General features: G+C 46.5%; 1 protein-coding gene across 13 annotated transcripts in view; it reads left to right on the forward strand.

Annotated features, from left to right (window-relative positions):
• The window catches only part of LOC146772312 (unconventional myosin-IXb-like), a 373,359-nt gene that overhangs the window by 257,664 nt on the left and 97,363 nt on the right, over nt 1-18,332 (forward strand). For 8 of the 13 annotated variants that reach the window (XM_085638103.1, XM_085638105.1, XM_085638107.1 and 5 more), the window contains 3 exons: nt 10,114-10,214; nt 13,494-13,627; nt 15,169-15,362. In XM_085638103.1, the coding sequence (XP_085494229.1) occupies nt 10,114-10,214; nt 13,494-13,627; nt 15,169-15,362 (429 nt within the window). The remainder of the gene's footprint in view (nt 1-10,113; nt 10,215-13,493; nt 13,628-15,168; nt 15,363-18,332) is intronic. The other 5 variants (XM_085638104.1, XM_085638108.1, XM_085638112.1 and 2 more) reach the window with 1 other exon arrangement.

The raw sequence follows: 18,332 nt of genomic DNA on the forward strand, positions 1-18,332 counted from the left end.
ACCCGAGATCCAAAACAATATCCTGAACTTACCGGTGAAACACGGAATTTTTATTTGGCCCAGCCGTTGACACTACCCTAGAGAAAATAAAAAAAGACACAGACACTGCCAAATCTATGGGGGCGCTACAAACGCAGCAATTCCGTAGTGGCTCCTTTCGTCGCACTGGAAATAGGGGAAAGTCAAGGGGTCAGGGGTCACAACAACAGTATTCTAAAGGTGGCACACAAACCACCTACGACAAAAACAACAGGGGTGGATATCGTGGATCCAGCACCAAGGGCAGGGGACGTGGATATGGCAACACCAGGTCCTCCCCAAAGAACAAACAGTGACGCCCTCTCCCTACCCCCCTACCACATAACACCTGTCGGGGGACGACTCCAGCTGTTCCTGTCCGCATGGAAGAACATCACCACGGACAGGTGGGTCAGGGACATCATTCAACATGGGTACTGTCTGGAACTCACTTCCACTCCACCCAACATACCACCAAAGCACCGTCCTATGTCAGCCGAACACTTAGATTTACTCCAGCAAGAAGTGCTTGCTATGCTCGCAAAAGGGGCCATAGAAGTAGTGCCCATCGCCCAGCAGGGCACAGGGTTGTACTCTCTGTACTTCTTGATCCCAAAAAAGGACGGCTCGCTCAGACCTATCCTAGACCTGCGACCCCTAAACCTATATATACTATCGGAGCATTTCCATATGCTCACCCTCCAACAGGTTCTCCCACTACTCAGTCAGGGGGACTTCCTAGCTACGCTAGACCTGAAGGATGCATACTTCCACATACCAATACACCCTTCACACAGGAAATACCTCAGATTCACTATTCAAGGGAATCACTATCAGTTCAAAGTTCTCCCCTTCGGAGTAACAGCACCCAGGGTCTTTACCAAGTGCCTGGCGACAGTGGCCGCGCATCTGCGAAGACAAAATATCCACGTCTTCCCTTGTTTGGACGACTGGCTAGTTCAGGCCAAGTCAGCACAACAATGTGCCACCCACATGTCCCACACCATTCACCTTCTTCACGATCTGGGATTCTCACTAAATTACCCAAAATCAAGTCTCCAACCTGCGCACGTACAACAGTACTTAGGCGCAACAATCAACACTCTGGCTGCCACAGCTCAGCCAACTTTAGTGAGAATCAACAGCATACAACTGCTGATCTCAAAATTCCAACCTCAACACTCCCTTCCGGCGCGAGTGTTCATGCAGTTAATAGGCATGATGGCCTCCTGCATTTTCATAGTCCCACACGCGAGACTACATATGCGCCCGCTTCAGGAGTGCTTAGCACGTCAATGGAATCAGGCTCACGGGCAACTAAAAGACCTAGTGTTGGTGAGCGGTCGGGCATACAACTCTCTGCATTGGTGGAATCCACAAAACCTTTGCAAGGGCCGACCGTTCCAAGAGCCTGTTCCACAAATAATACTGACAGCGGACGCGTCTCTCCAAGGATGGGGAGCTCATGTACTCAATTACACAGTGCAGGGACTATGGACGACACAACAAAAGAAGATGCACATCAACCTTCTGGAACTGATGGCAATCTTCCTGGCAATGAAAGCATTCAAAGTACACCTGTGCAACAAGGTCGTGTTGATCCGGACGGACAACATGACTGCCATGTACTACATACAGAAGCAGGGAGGAACACACTCTCCACAGTTGTCTCATCTGGCTCAGAGCATGTGGAAGTGGGCCATTCAGAGGAACATATTCCTCATGGCGGAACACCTCCCAGGCAAGGACAACCAGATGGCGGATCTGCTCAGCAGACACAGCCACCAGATGCACGAGTGGGAGTTACACCCATCAGTACTCCAACCGTACTTCCAGCAATGGGGTCATCCAGAGATAGACCTATTCGCCACAAGGGAAAACGCAAAATGCCGAAGCTTTGCCGCCAGGTTCCCACATCCACAGTCGCAGGGCAATGCGATATGGATGAACTGGTCCGGCAGATTTGCGTACGCTTTTCCCCCAGCGCCGTTGATACCGCTGGTGGCACGCAAACTGCGACAGCACTCACTAACACTCATCCTGGTTGCTCCGACATGGGCACGCCAGCCATGGTACACCACCTTTCTGGAACTTTCCGTGGTGCCGCATCAAAGGCTGCGGATCAAACCCGCGCTTTTGACGCAGAACCATGGAGAAATTCAGCACCCAGATCCGCAACAGCTGAACCTGGCAATCTGGCTCCTGAAGTCCTAGAGTTTGGCTACCTAAACCTGCCACCTGACTGTATGGAGATCATTGAGGAAGCTAGGAGACCCACTACCAGAGCTTGCTATGCAGCCAAATGGAAGAGGTTTGTCATTTATTGCAACAACAATGACATTGACCCGCTAGACGCATCTATTCAGAACATAATCTGCTATCTATTACACCTATACCGATGCAATCTGGCATACACCTCGATACGTGTCCATTTAACCGCAATAGCAGCCTATCTCCAAAACAGGCTGCACCTCTCTTTATTCAGAGTGCCTGTCATCAAAGCCTTCTTGGAAGGACTTAAACGGGTGATTCCCCCAAGGCACCCCCCAGCACCGGTGTGGAACCTCAACTTGGTCCTCACCAGACTAATGGGTCCACACTTTGAACCTCTCCATTCATGTGAGATTCAATTCCTCACCTGGAAAGTGGCTTTCCTGGTTGCCATCACTTCCTTAAGGAGAGTTAGTGAACTCCAGTCACTAACCATTCAGGAGCCATTTATACAAGTTCACGCAAACCGGGTCGTACTACGTACCAACCCCAAATTCATGCCTAAAGTAATATCGCAGTTCCACATGAACCAAACCATTGAACTGCCTGTTTTCTTTCAAAACCCACAAAATGTCGCCGAGAGGATGCTCCACACACTAGATGTAAAGAGGGCCCTCATGTACTACATTGACAGAACTAAAAACTTTAGGAAGACTAAACAACTCTTCGTTGCCTTCTCTCCACAACACAAGGGCAACGCCATTTCCAAAGCAGGTATAGCCAGATGGATCGTTAAATGTATACAAATTTGTTATCAAAAAGCTAAACGCACATTAACGATTCCCCCACGAGCCCACTCAACACGAAAGTTAGGGGCGTCCATGGCTTTCCTGGGAAACATTCCTTTACACGAAATATGTAGAGCAGCCCCATGGTCCACTATACATACATTTACCAAACACTACTGTGTAGATGTACACTCAAAACAGCAGGCAGCTGTAGGACAGGCTGTTCTCAAAACTCTTTTTCAGACTGCTGCAGCTGGCACGGGTAGCCGCCGCTAATAGGAGGTACTGCTGTGTATTCTATGCACAGATATGAATTCAGCAGCCCACATGCCTCGAACTAAATATGCTACTTACCAGTATGCATCTGTTCTTGGCATGTAGGGCTGCTGACATTCATATCGCCCACCCTCCTCCCCGGCGCCTGTAGCAGCTGCAGCTCTCAGAATTACTGTATAGCATGGTCATCACTTCCTGTATCTACTCCATCACTGCCACAATGGCGAAAAACAATCTGGGGATGGAGAGGATGCCCATACGCACTGTGGTCCAGGGGAGGAGGCACCCATCTCAGGATACTTCGAAGACTCTTCCAGGACAACAATGTGCAATCATCCGGACCCAACACTAGGCGGCGATCCATGCACAGATATGAATGTCAGCAGCCCTACATGCCAAGAACAGATGCATACTGGTAAGTAGCATATTCAATTCTAAACACATCCTTGGTCCAAGCTTTGTGAGTGAATGACTTCCAAGACTAATCAAAATGGAAGTTCTTCGATAACTGCAAGTGTCATGTGTACACATCTGTTTTTACACTTTTTTGTAATGAATACTGGAGTTATTGTGGCTGTATGTGCTTGTCTGATTAAATGGAAAGACCCCGGCTTGCTATAGGTTTTACAGGGCGCCGGTAAATTACCTCCTGCAAGCCCACGTCTTCCATTTATGCAGGGTGACATGAGCACCTGGCATGATGACCTGATTCAAAGTTTTACAAAAAAGTCCTTCCAGTTTTTTCTACACCATCTAGCACCATCAAGTGACATTTCCATGTTGGTTGCTTATCATCAGTAATTTTAAAAAATCATCAGGCTTGCCTTATAATTCCACAAACCTAGATTTTGATCCACCTTTATGTTGGCCCTGGACAGACTTCATGCATGAACACGTAGTTGATTTACCTTCAAGCAGGAGTAAAGTTCAGAACATGACATTACATGGAGCACACCACCTCGGAGATGTCCCAGGAAATTAGATCCCTTCGGCTATTTTAAAAATATGTCTGAGTATACGCAGATGGAAGTGTTTTTAAGCTCTTCAGTCCATGGTAGGGTCTTTTTCTATTGTCATGACATTGGAAATTGGTTGACATCTAATGACCCCAAAGGTCTAAAGTAGGTTTAATGTAAGTATTTGTTGCCTCCATGTAAGTCTGTTGAATGGATTAAAGGTAGATTCGATATGCACCACATACAGTGATATTTTAAAAAGTTTCAGGTTGTTTGATTATTCATATATGGTTGGTGTAAAGCAAATATCATTTTCTGTGAGTAGGGCTATATATTAAAAAGTTGCTAGTCCTACCTAAATGTGGGCATGTCTCAGTTCTCACACGTAGGATCTTTAATAATCCTAACTGGTCAACTAATTGATCTCATCCATGCATGTACCCCAGAACACTTAATCCACACGTTATCTCCAAAGAGGGTGCACACAATGAATATGTCCAAAGTAAAAAAAAAAAAAAGACACCCTTCTATATGGACATTCTGATGGTTACTTTATTACTTTTAACTTCAAATTTCTTACCATTGGATTATTCTCCGGCGTGCCAGCCTGGATCAGGAGAATGTTTTTCAGCAATACTCCTGCACACTGATAAGTAATGCCATGTGGCTCTGCAGTGATTTCGTACCACCCTGAGAGTGACCGAGTGAAGTCACGTATATGGGGTCCGTCACAGAATGGAGTCCGTTCTTTTCATTCTGTGGCCTTAGATGTAGATTCAGAGCTCCACTCCCAACTTTGTCTACAGGCAACTTCAGAATCATCTCAAAGAGTGTGCCAGGATTTAAATAGTTCCGAAAGCAGATTTTGCTCACAGACCTGCAAAACATGTGCCTTCGGTGCTTGGCTCAGTTACAACTCAAAGTAATGCAATAAATGTTCCTTCACGTGCCCGAAGGTGATCCAGAAGCAGGAGTTGCTGAACATAACAAGAGGACGCTCCCACTTCATGGCACAGGGTTGTTGACGATTGTGATCTAAGCTAATATGGTACCCAGAGCTCATGAGCATTTCTCCTCCTATTCTGCTACTACGTCTGAAGGACCTCCTTACTCAGTAACAGAGGAAGATCCTGCATCTGAGTCACCACAACCTACACCTCCAAGCATGGAGACTGGCCGCCAACAGCTGAATGCATTGCTTTACCTATCTCAGTAGTGAATGTTATCCGTGCTTCCTGAAGCCCTTCAATAAACTCCATGTACACTGGGCGCTGTGAGAAATTCCCTGCCTGGTGTGGTGCTCATCATGCCAGCTCCCTGCAGGCCAAGCTTTGGATGTGCTGTGTTAGTTTTATTATTTGACCAGCAAGGCCTTGCAGTGGGCTCAGTTAATGGTTATCAGTCAGACCTTTCTGTGTTTACTTGATCGGCCATCCCTATTTAAATCACCTGGTGTGAGGCATTTCCTCAAAGGTCTGATTTGCATGTTTCCCCAGAAGTTGTTCGTTATAATGCAGTGGAAGATGCACTTAGTGTTGACATTCCTTATGTGCAAGTCGTTTGAGCCAATGCACAGCTGCTCACTGCGACTACTGGCACACAAGACCGTCGTCCTTAATGCCATCACCTCTGTGGGAGTGAATTGCAGGTGATGTCCTACACCACCGTCTTTCCTTACAAGTTAGTGCTGAGAACCCTGGTGGCCCTCATACACATGTGGATATCTGCCAGGCTGAGACCAGAGCATTGGTGCACATGCTTACGAAGCACTACTGTTGTGACAGGCTGGTTTGACCGTAGTGCCATTTTGCCCATTTGGTCCTGCAAGACTTACTAATCTGAGACCACTCACTCACTCACAAAAACCCCTGTCTGTGGGAGGTACTGTAGTAGTAACTATTTATAAGATGAAGAATCTGCAGTTAGAAGTATTCATCAGACGTTATTTACCTTCAGGAATCCTTTTTCTTATTGATACTCTATTTAACCTCAGATTTCTCACTGCCCTCCTTCTTCCCAGTGGACTCCTAAACATCATAATAACGTTCGTAGATAGATTTTGGCACAGTGTCACCTACATTCTGTTCACAGTGCTCCCCATCCGGGGTGCAGAAAGAGAAAGATAGGGAAACTGACAGCATGTAGAGGGTAGCATGCATGCTCCATTCTGTCTGTCTTCTGGGACAGCACGAAGACAGTAAGGAGCCACATGGCACCATCAATTGTCGTATGTAACCATTGCTAAGAATATTTTCTGGATCCAGTCTGGTGCCTGTGGATTTTCATAAAGTGAGGAATCTGCTGTCAGAGTATTCACCAGGAAGGTAAGTAACTTGTTCATTGTTGAAAGTGACCTATTTTTGGGTGGTCGCCTCGAGTTTTTACTTTAGTACTTTTTATACTCTGCTGATACTCTTGAACTCTAATACTGGGACGCTGCTATCCAGTGCGCAGTTAATGTGCTCTGGCTGCCAAAACATGTGAAATTGGCTGAAAACCTGTTTGGCACATTTAAGTTTCTTGTAAGGCAATAGTATGTGGTGCAGAAATAAACCCACGGTATGGAAAGTTAAATGCTACTTGTGGACTGCAGTACCTAGTGCCATACACTACAGTGGCAGTGGAAACATGGCTTCGGCCCTACCCTGCGTGGCCTGACAGCAGAGGCTTAAACCTTGCTATATAGATATAATCCTTTTGACAGATAACAAAACGTGATTTAAAATATTAAATAAGTCACTCCTAAGCACACCTGGCTAGCCACAAGCTAGAATGCATAATATTTAAGAGTGGAACATGTATGACATTAGAAACGACATTGTCTCTGGTCAGGCTGTAACTAGCACGAAGGAAAACGTATAACCTATACACTTTGATATTTATCTTTTGACCTGTACCAGCTATAAACTCAATTCAAAAACTTAAATTTAGTAAAAATCCAATCCAATGTTAAAGTTGGATGATTTTTATTTAATACATGGAAAGTAAAACTTGTAGAGAGTTAATTTACGCTGCCTGAAGTTGCTGAAGGCTAATTTGCATTAGTTCTGTCCAGCTGGTTTTGGACACAATTAGATGTGAAAGAGGTGTGGAAACCGCTCCCAAAGCAGGGACAATGGCCTGGGAGTGGGGAAGTGTTTTCTTCCCCTGGCAGGAAGGCCAGTCAGAATGGGCCCAGGAACTTGCTTTACTTCACAGGGCGTGCCCTGTCCCAAGTAAAGGTTAGGTGACGCCTGGGGCTTGCCCTATCCAAGTGAATGTTAGGTGACACCTGGAAGTTCTGAACTTTTGTCATCATTAGTCAGGCTAGCACCAAACCCAGTAGGAGGAAAGCTACCCCTAGAACCGCTTTGAGTGACCACAGAGGAGGGGACTGCTGATTACCCAGGCCACATCTCAGGGTGGGCACACAGGCTCTGCACAAGGGGAGAAAAGTTTACCCATCCTGAAGTTTGAAAGTTAGGGGCACACAGGAACTGCTGAAAAAGCAGGTTGAGTTGCCACTGGAAACTTTAACCCTATCGATTACGGAATGCTAAAGAGTCACCATCACCCTCTAGCTAGTACCAACCTTTAACATGCCCCCCCTGATGTCAGTGACCTGATAGGATCCTTGAAGGACTGGACCGGCTCCCTCTTGCATCCAGGGTAAAGAATTGGACTCTAAGCGTCAGTTAGCTAGCATAGTGTGTGGTTACAGGGACATGACAAGCTGCAAGAGGCTTTTTCCTGAAAGTACCAAGTTGGCTGGTAACAAGTGGACCTACATTGGACTTCGCTGTTGGCCTCTGACTGACACCATGATAGCTTCTAAGTGCCCTCCCCTGAGGTTGTGGTGGCCGTAGAAGATTACTGTTGTCGTTGTTTTTGTTGGGCATCAGAAGAAAAGCTTTTGAAAAACGTTTCCTCCAGTGCTTCAGGGGGACCTGCTGTAAAAATTTCTGGCCCTGCAGTTCCATGGTGTCAGACTGAATTTCAGCTTCGCCCAGCCCAAGGCTCCCAGCACTTTAAAAAAATAATGCTGTAAGTCCCAACATACGTTGAGACTTAGAAAATATTAATTTAGGAATCTCCAGGGCTGCAGCCGGCCCACCTGCATCAAGAAGCCAGCCTTCAGTTACACTGCGGCAGCTACAATTTCAACTGCAGCCCTCTTAGGTCGTGTTTTTCTTCTCAAAAGACTGTTTCTCCGAAATGGGGAATAATGCTAGCTGTGGCATGGCCTTTACTTCAGCTTTCTGCCTTTCAGGCCTCCTTCTGCCCTCATTCACTTAAAGTGCCGCTGTGTAGCTTTGTTTTGTGGAGGAGGAGTATGCATTTACGAAAAACATCAGCCTAAATAGGCTACTCAGTGTGTGACCTTTTTTCCCCTGGGCATGTGTTTTTTGTTCACCCTCCTTGGAGATAGATGAATTGTTCCAGGGTTCACACTTGCGGCAGAATTATTCTTACATTTATGGATTCAAATAAGATCACAATATGCAGAACCAGGCCTACAAGTACGTAACCATTGATTCTTTCTTTATTATTGTTAGACGTCATTTTTTAAATTTCCAATTATTTTGAATTGGGCACTGCAGAATTGGAGCCAAATAAATTTGAACGTAGGCTCTTACTCTGGAAATATTAATACTTTTTCACTAGTTCATGTCACTGTGTTACAGTTTTCAAGTGGCTAGATCACGTTTTTGTAACCCAGTTGTAAACAACTTCCTTAGAACTAATAATTACAAAAGTGTATTCAGTTAGCCGCGGTGTTTTCTATTTCTGGTCTCACAGACCGGCATCTTTGTTGAAGGCTGTAGTTATAGATTGAGCAGCTGAGTATCCGTGTTCATGGTGTAAATATAAAAGGGGAAAGCCTTTGGAAGGGAAGGTTTACATTTTAATAATGTGTCATGTCCACAAAGAAATGTTTTTTCCTACAGAATGGAGTCATCTTATGAGCTAACTGAGGTGCCTGTTGATGGAAAGGAAGATAGGATGCCCCCAGGAGGGTGATTTAGAAGGGACAGTAAACATTTAGAGGCGGCGGTTCAAGATAAAAAATTGACATATCATGCTCATTGGTAAAAGTATGTTAGTCTCTATACCAACATTGGAATCTACATTTTGTTATGTAGCTAAAGTCTACTTCCCAAAAAGATATACTGATGTCATTGATGGAATTCGGATTTGTCACTGGGGCTATAGGTGCCAGAGCCACCCTATTCCAAGATTGTTTCCGTCAATGCTTAGCATGCTGGGAAACAGAAGCAGGGGGTCCATTAAGGGTGAATGGTTTTGAATAGAGGACCATTTTGTCGCCTCAACCATTATGTAGCGAAGTAAAACTGGGGAAAGGGGGTAGAGGAGTGGGGCACTTTCGCCTCTCCATCTTTCAAGATTTCTGATTACGCTTCAGCAGCCTGACATAAAAGCTTGCCAAGTCTCAAAGGAATCTTTCAAAACCTCTCAAACACATCAGATGACTATACAAGGACAACAAGGTTTGGAATTATTTTTATGCAAAAAGTGGTGTTATTTGGCTGGATAGATGCAAACCATTGTTTCTCTGGTCGGGCTGCAGGAACAGCCGGAACAGGATGGCAAAATGCAAGTGAATATATATATATATATTGGTGAAGAGGATGTGGTTAGTTTTGCTCTACTCACCTTCTCTCCCCAATTGTATAATATTAATGGAAGCACACCCAGTTTTAAATAATATGCAGCTGGTGGGTCGAGTGCCTCCTCACCACAAAAAATAAATCTAAATTGTCACTTTTGATTGCATTATTTTTGTGCTTTATTTTAAAACACTTGCTGTTTTTTTATGTGAGATATTAAAGTGGAACTGATTGTAATGCTCTGCCTTTGTGCAGCCATCTCCAAGTGCAACAGAAAGTCCTAAGAAGTTGCTTGTTTCAAAGAAGTCTGACGAGGGTGTGAGAAAGTGGCTATCCCACCAAGAACCTGATGCCAAGTAAGTATACCAGCTTGCTGTCCCGGGGGTGAGTACCCCTCCATTTGTTACAGGATACCCCACCGCATGTAGATCCTACATAAAATAATTTAAAAGACTATACAACAAATAACCAAGCATGCCTAATGCTACATTCTAGGCTCGTTCGTAGCATTAACTTTGTTAAATTTAAAGTAAATCTGACATTATTATGGTGCTTCTGCTTGGGTATAAAGTGCAGCACAGCCTAGTTTCTAGCATGAAAAATACATGTTTTCATCATCTGTTTTTGAAGATATTTTGGCCCCTTCTAACGGACTACCCTAATGTCTGGCATAGAAGCAGGCTTCAATCACTTCACTTTCTAAATCTTTTTTAGAAAGGGACCATCCCAATCTGGAATCCAATGAGTGAGAAAGGTAACAAGTCTCAAAACCATTCTAGGAACTCTAAAATGAATATGTATCATTTAGCACAAGTGCAATTAAGACATTACTGCCTACAGGGGGAGTTGTGTTCAAGTTCTGCACAAAGCACTTGGAACAGCTCAATAAAAATCAGTCACACCTAATCACACCTTGCTGCCCACGAGGTATGGTGCATAAGATTTATGAGTGGCACTTGGGTGATATTAGACATGGCATGTACCCTCAGAGTGACTAAGCCCATAACGATGTTGTCAGTGGTCAGGATGTAACTCACACATAGGACAAGTTAAAATATAGATAATACACTTTACTATATAACCTTTGACATGTAGCAGCTATTTTAAAGACTTATTTTTGAATTGAATAAAAAACTATTCTAATGATAAAGCCTGATTTTTATTGAATATATTGGAAATGTAACTTTCAGAAAGTTATCTTTAGCATGCCTCAAGTTGCTGAAGCTCCTTAGCAACTGCATGTAGGGAACTGCCTTTTTGTTGCAGTACTCCCCCCTCCCTTCCCGACCTCCGCCACAAAAGACACTTTTTGCATGATATTTGATGCAACTTTGACTAAAGTGCACTGGGTTCCTGCTAACCAGGTCCCCAGTCTGTGTTTCCCCAAAACAAGACAAGTGGTCAGTTGATCCCCAGGTTGAACAAGCCTTTAGCACCTCTGTAAGTCCCTAGTAAGTGGTACCCCTGGTACCTAGGGCATAGGTACTATGGAGGATCCCTAAGAACTGCAGCATATCTTGCGCCGCTTTAAGGGACCCAGCACCAAACCCATGCAGACTGCTACTGAAGGCTGTGTGACAAAGTACTCTAAAAAGTGAAAAAAAACGGCATGACACACACCTGTTGATTTACAAGTGTGGCCCAGTGGGGGCTTGGGGACTTGTTTACTCTGAAGGACCTGAAGACAATGACCTGGGGTTATGGCTCACACAGAAGAGATGTACCTGAGATAACTAGAGGGCATGTGGCCTACAGCTTATATCTTCTCAGGGCATTGGGGCATTGTGGACAATTTAGCACAGCCCACCCTATGGTCTGACTGGTTCTGTCTGGATTGGTGGATTAGGGATTTGCTCATGTATATGCTTTAATTCTGACACCTAGGGGGTATAAATGTGAACCTGTTAAATCTATGTCCCTTAACAGTGCATGTAATATTTGTAAGTCACCCCTACGGCAGACCTTACAGCCCTAAGGCAGGGTGCATTATATTACATGTGATGGCATATCGGCATTAGCAGATATGTCCCTGTGATGTCTCGCTCTCTTACTGGACAGTACAAGTAAACAGTGAAACCAATTTAAGGTATGTACTGGGTGCTGGTCAAAATGAGTTTCCAAAGCTGCATAATGGCTTCACTGAAACCTATGGTGTTTGGTATCAAACACCTCATATTAATAAACGCACACTGATTCCAGTGATGGATTTATTAGCACATACACCCAAAGGGTACCTTAGAAGTTCCCCCAGTGCCCTACAAGCCTACCACCACAGCGGCGCTTCTGACCCCCTAGAAGGTGTGAGTCCCGCTTTATGAGGTCAGGAGCAATGCCTGATCTGGGGGGAGTCCTTTCCTAAGGATTCTGGATTTGCTCACCCTACAGTTAGGACGAGTAGGCCCCAGAAGAATACAAAAAGGAGAAAGTGTAGGAAAGGTGGACAACTTTTAGCCAAAGTTCCAGTGAGTCAAGGAGATCCTACTCCAGTAGGGAAGAACTCCACAGTTGGCACTGGTGAAGCCCCGCCTGACCCACAAGAAGCCCTGGCTGGTCGGGCTGATCTTAAGCACAAGATGGTGGCTCCTCAGCTAACCGAAGAGAGAGTGGGAGGAGGGTGTTTGCTACAGGATTTTCAGGAGGGGGGCGGCTGTGTGTAATGTGGACAGACAGTGACTACATTCTAGTATGCGTTTTGTTTTGTACTAAATAAGAAAGAAATAAGAATAATTGTAACCAAAAAAATTAAACTTTTTTGGGATGTAATAATGAGATTGTTATAAGTTTGGGTGGAAAGTTCTGGACTTTTGGTGCTACAATTGTCAGGGCCCAATTTAGTTATGGCACATTCCTCGTAAATGGCTACACCCAAGAGCCATTGTAGAATTGAGTTTGAGGAAAGATAGGGTTGTGCCCTCTTAATTGATCAACGTTGGTAAACAATAAACGTCAAAGAATTTTTCTGATATTTTTCACGTGCTTGGTTTTATTTATATATCCATAAATTAAGTGCAGATAGAGATTGTGAAGAGAAAAGCCGACACGTGTTTCGCCCTAGTGGCCCATTGGCCGTGGGCTTTTTCAAGGCAGAGCTTCGTTATCATCAATATCTTCCTTTGAAAATCAATTCCTTCGTCTCTGCGGTCCCAGAACACTATGTATGTAATAATGAGATTGTGCCTTTATAAATGAGTTTGTTTATACTTATAGGGTTTCATAAGTTTTTGTTTATTTGAAGTAGAGTGTGATAATATTGAATGATGATATAGTGATTCTTGAACTTATTAGGACAGTGGGTTTATCTTTGTCTTACTTTGGTTATTCCCCTGCCCTGCCCCTCATAGTATAATCAGGGGTCCCCCATTCCTTCACTTGAACATTTCAGAATAAGTTAATTAGTTAATTAAGGCTATAGGGGTGAATTCCATTGTGAAGGGCTCTGTGGAATGGGTAGATGAATAGGGTGGCATACATGAATTAAATCATGTAACAAGCATGTAGCAAAGGTGTGTTCATGCATGTAGGATGGCAGGTCTGAATGCTGCAGCTTGCATTGCTGTGAGTATCTTGTGACCTCATATAGAATTAGTGGTTATGAGTATTCGATTTTATACCTTTTCTTCTTTGTGTCTTTCCAGATCTTTTTTCAGATTTCGAGGAAAGAAGCCCGAAAAGAGAACCTCGAAAGACAATATCCAGACTCCGGAAGGCAGGGAGGTAGTTAGCTTTCCTCATGCTGCATCTGATACCACGGGGAATAAGAAGAACGAAGGTAGGTCTTTTGCAGGCTGAATGTTGTTGTTGCTCCTGTTGGTGCTTCGGTCTGTTACGATGGAGGGTCCTTGTGCAGACCGAGTGTTAATGGCACACTTTTAAGGTGCCTTGGTCTGTTACAAACGTTAGTCCTCTGGATGTTGGGTGTTTGTACTGCACTTGTCCGTTTTAGTCTTTAAAGAAGGTGTATCCTCGGTAGGTCTCGTGATTGCGGCACATCAGTAGTTGCTTCTTCTTTAACCAAGTTGGTTTCTCTGTAGGCTCTTTTTTCATGCCACCCACACCTGTGCTTTGTCTGTTATGAAGGTGTTTCCTGTGCAGGCAGGGTATTTCTGCTACATGTATTAGTGTTTTCGTCATAAATTCAGGTTGGTTATAACCTGGCAGTGCTTAGAACTATTACAAACACGAGTGTTCTCCTTCTCTAGATGTTTCAGGCTTTTATGGAGATGGGTTCTAGAGAAGCTGGGAGTTCATGGCACACCTGTGAGGGCTGTGGTCGGCCTACCAGTTTATCTGCTGCCACCACTCTGCACGTGCTTCTATTAAAGGGCTAGTACCGTTTCTTCTCGTTGCAATTTTCGTACCCACGGTGAGGGATATTTTAAAAGGGGTTGGAACCCTGCATGATCACTAAATCAGAGTCTTTTTATGCTGCTGTCCTAGTTGCATTTGTATTCACTACCTTCTGCAGTGCTTCATTATTGAATGGCTGGGTTTGCAGTACCCAGGCGCCAGTGATTCGGTGAAGGCTTTATGTGGGTTGGGTGAGCTGATCTTGGGGGTTCGTCCAGTAGAATTACACTGCATTGTGCTTGAGCGCTTTTATGACCTTCTACTCAGCCTTGGTAGAAGGGTGTGATTTAGAAGGAAACTTCATATATGTAGCTGAGAATGAACAGCTCTTCCACCATTGGGGTGGACGGTCTATACTGTTGATGCTGTGTAGGAGAGAGGAGGAAAGTAAGTCTCTTGAGTGATGCCTCTGTTATTGCAGTATCCGCTTACCTCCCATTTGGTGACAGGTGGCGATAGAATAGTAGGTGTTTCATGCCGATGGATTTATCTTTTGTTCTCAACCGAGGTGGAGCAGAATCTTATGCTGTACCGCTGTAAGGTGCATTTATGGACGAGGCATGTAGTAGTAGGTCAGAGTTGTTGTGCTTTGTTCACTGTGCTCCGGATTCTAGGCACTTTTGCAGTGGGTATTTATGGGTTTGTTTTGAGGTGGGGGGGCTGCCGAACATGTTAGATGATGGAGAGGTGGTTGTTGTAGAATGATATGGTGCTTTTTTTCTTATCACATTGGGCAGTGCCACTTTGGCTCTATGCATTTGAACTAGCACTAGTTCCACACTGGATTTTCTCTCTGTAGGTGCAGTCATCATTCACATTGCCAAAGACAAGGTGTCCTAATTGCATAATTACTTAGACGAGCATCATTAAAATCCTAAATTTGCGCACAACACAGCCTGATGCTATGGGTTGAAGTAACTTTCATTTGGTATGTTCTCTGCTCCTTTTCCTCTCCACCTAAAGCAGGGTCTGGACATCAAAACCGCGTCCAAGCCGTAGATCAAGGGAGGAAAGATGTTAATGCTAAAGTAAAACGCAATCCCTCTATCAAGATCAGCGAAGCCACCACAGTTTCTGAAAAGTGGAATGCCTCGCTCCATGGAGAGATCACTAACTCCAACGAACTCAAACACCTGGATGAGTTTCTTTTCAATAAGGTAATGGAAGTGGGATGAGAGGATAATGTATATTGCCCTTTCTCTCCGTGCATTCAAACAATTTATCCCAGATTTCAAAATGAGTAGATTTTTATTCAAAAATGTTTATACAGCAAACCACCTCTAGACTCGCATGCTGTGCATCATTCCTCTTTGTAGTGACTGAGTTCACATTTGTATCTTATTTCCTGAAATTTGAATGTCCGCCATAGGTGGAAGTCTGATGACTTGCTGTGATGTTGGCCGCAAGCCCTCAATGGCCAACTATATGACCACCATTTTAGATTATCTCCCTGCAGGTAAGCTATTTCCATTGGAGAAAATATCCTCCAGTCAACACATGGGTGTTGAAATCTTCATGACAGCCAGTTCTCTTGCTAAATTTCACCTCTTCTGCCACCCTCCAGGAGACAACCAGCTGTACATATAGTAAATAATGGGAACAGTCACAGAGCATGATCTGCACCACCTGAACGTGATCTTTTTTGGGTATTTCAACCTTCAGTGGAATGATGTGGATGACTTGCAAGTTACCACTCTAACAAACTTTCTCAAAGATCAAAAACCTTGTGCACGCCTGTACAGAAACGACACACACCAAAGGAACGACCCTCCACCTAATCATATCCAAGGCAAGAACTCTGAGCATCGACTCGATTAACCCATGTAACTGGTCAGACCATCCCTTCTTCACATTCTAAATCGCAGCTTGCGTACAGAAATCATGTGGCCAGAGGGTCAAACCTAGGCATTGGACCGAAGGTACCAGAAACATATACTGGAATAATCTTTCCTCTCTTTTTCAGAGAAACCTTACACCCCCAGAATAAATATGGGATGTACTAGAACTAACGGAGCATTACAATGACTAACATAATAGAGGTTGAAGCCCCGCATCTGAAAGAAACACGTTAGTTAGATTCCTCACCTTAGAATATCCCCAGGCGTCAGACTGGATCCGGAAGATTTTTCGTCAGCAATACCCCTTGCGCGTCGCTAGGCGTCGTCTGCGGCTCCGCGTCCGTCGTCGGCGTCGTGCGCCGGAATGACGTCGTCGGAGTACTTAGACGCCGCCCTCGCGCGCTGACGTCAGTTCTTCTTTTTTCCGCGCCAGTAAGCGCAGATCCGGGAGAGCTACCCCTTTAGTCATTTTTTGACTAACTTTTTCGATCCTTTTTGATCTTGTCTCGACTCCGGTGCTGGTAGGATGCCTGGTTTTAAAGCCTGTGCTGACTGTAGCCGCTTGATGTCGGTTACGGACCATCACCGCCGGTGCCTTTACTGCTTGGGCCTCGACCACGACGCGGAGTCGTGTTCGGACTGCAAGGCCCTGACCTCGAAGGCTAGACGGGAGCGGTCCCGTAAGCTTCTCGAGATTCGCCACTCGGCTCCGCGCCCCTCTCGATCCCGGTCCAGGAGGAGGTCCAAGGATCGGTCGCGGAGCCGCAGCCGACGTCGTCATCGGTCGTCGGGATCCAAGTCTTCGTAAGTCGCAGCACTCCAAGAAGTCCAAGAGGCGACACCGCTCTTCGGACTCCCCTCTCGCGCGACTCGGCCGAGGGTCAGGGTGGTTCCACCTCCGCGGCTCCGGCGGAGCCGCAGGCGCCGCGCAAGTCCCATACCCACCGGTCCCTGGGACTGACGCGACGCCAGCGAAAGTCAGTGCCTTCCTCTCGGCCATGAGGAGCCTGACTCCGCCGTCGACGCCCGCTGGCGCGCCTTCGGGCCCCGCGGACCCGACTGGGCAACCTTACCTGCCGGCGGCTCCGGCCCCGGCGCCGTTGACGGCACCGGCCTCGACGCCGCATGAGCCCGAGGGACCCGTTCCCAAGTCCCCGCCGACGCCGGTCGACCTCGTCACGCCTCCTTCGCCGGCGTTGACACCGGTACCACCTTCGACTCCGCTCAGCGTCGAGCCCCGGTCCGGGCCCGGCGCCGATACGGCGTCGATGGACGCCGCGTTCGGCGCCGCTGGAGACACATTTTGTCTATCGCCCGGCTCCGATCCTTCCTCCTGCATACCAGGAATCGGATGATGGGGACAACTGGGAGGGATCCGAGGATCCTATGGCCGCTCGGCTCAACTGTCACAGGACTGGGCAGATGAACTGGGGGAGGCCAGTGGTCTGGATACCTCTCCGGACACTGGATTCATCTCTCCTCCGACTGTGGCTTCGGAGGAGGGTGCTGCTTTCTCTGTGGTGCTGCGCAAGGCGGCCGCGGCCCTTGGGCTCGAGCTACCTGCCGTGGCTGTGAGGACTAACGTCCTCACTGAGGTGCTTCAGTCTGCAGCAAGCTCCACTGAGCCTCTGCTGCCATTCAATGAGGCCCTCACTGACGTTCTGCAGGGCACCTGGTCCAAGCCCTCCACAGTTCCTCCTGTGGATAGGAACGTCGCCAGGCGCCACCGCCCTGCTCCGGGCGACCCCAGTTTCCTGTCCCAACACCCTACCCCCGAGAGCCTGGTTATCCAGGCCTCTACCTCCCAATCCTCCTTCCCGACCGCTCCGCCGGACCGGGATTCCAAGAGGCTGGAACAGTTAGGCAAGAAGCTGTTCTCCTCCCTTAGCTTGGGTCTGCGGTCTTTGAACACCGCCTGCCTCTTGGACCGTTATTCCCACTCTCTGTGGGATACGGTGGAGGACGTGCTGCCCCTGTGTCCGGAGGAGGTCCAGACACGACTTACCCAGGCTCTGGCCGATGGGAGGGATGCAGCACGACATGTGGGCTTGACACTACGGACTCGCTGGGTAGGGCGATTTCTACCTCAGTGGCGCTTAGACGTCACGCCTGGCTGCGGTCCACGTCCTTTTCGGGCGATGTCCAGAGCACCCTCATGGACATGCCCTTTGATGGCACTCGCCTTTTCGGCGAGAAAGCGGACAGTGCGCTGAATCGCTTTAAGGACTCCCGGGCTACGGCCAAGTCCTTGGGCCTCTCGGCCCCGCGGTCGCAAACTTACGCCTTTCG

Source organism: Triturus cristatus, chromosome 12, assembly GCF_964204655.1.
Source record: "Triturus cristatus chromosome 12, aTriCri1.1, whole genome shotgun sequence".
In the NCBI taxonomy this organism is placed as follows: Eukaryota; Metazoa; Chordata; class Amphibia; order Caudata; family Salamandridae; genus Triturus; species Triturus cristatus.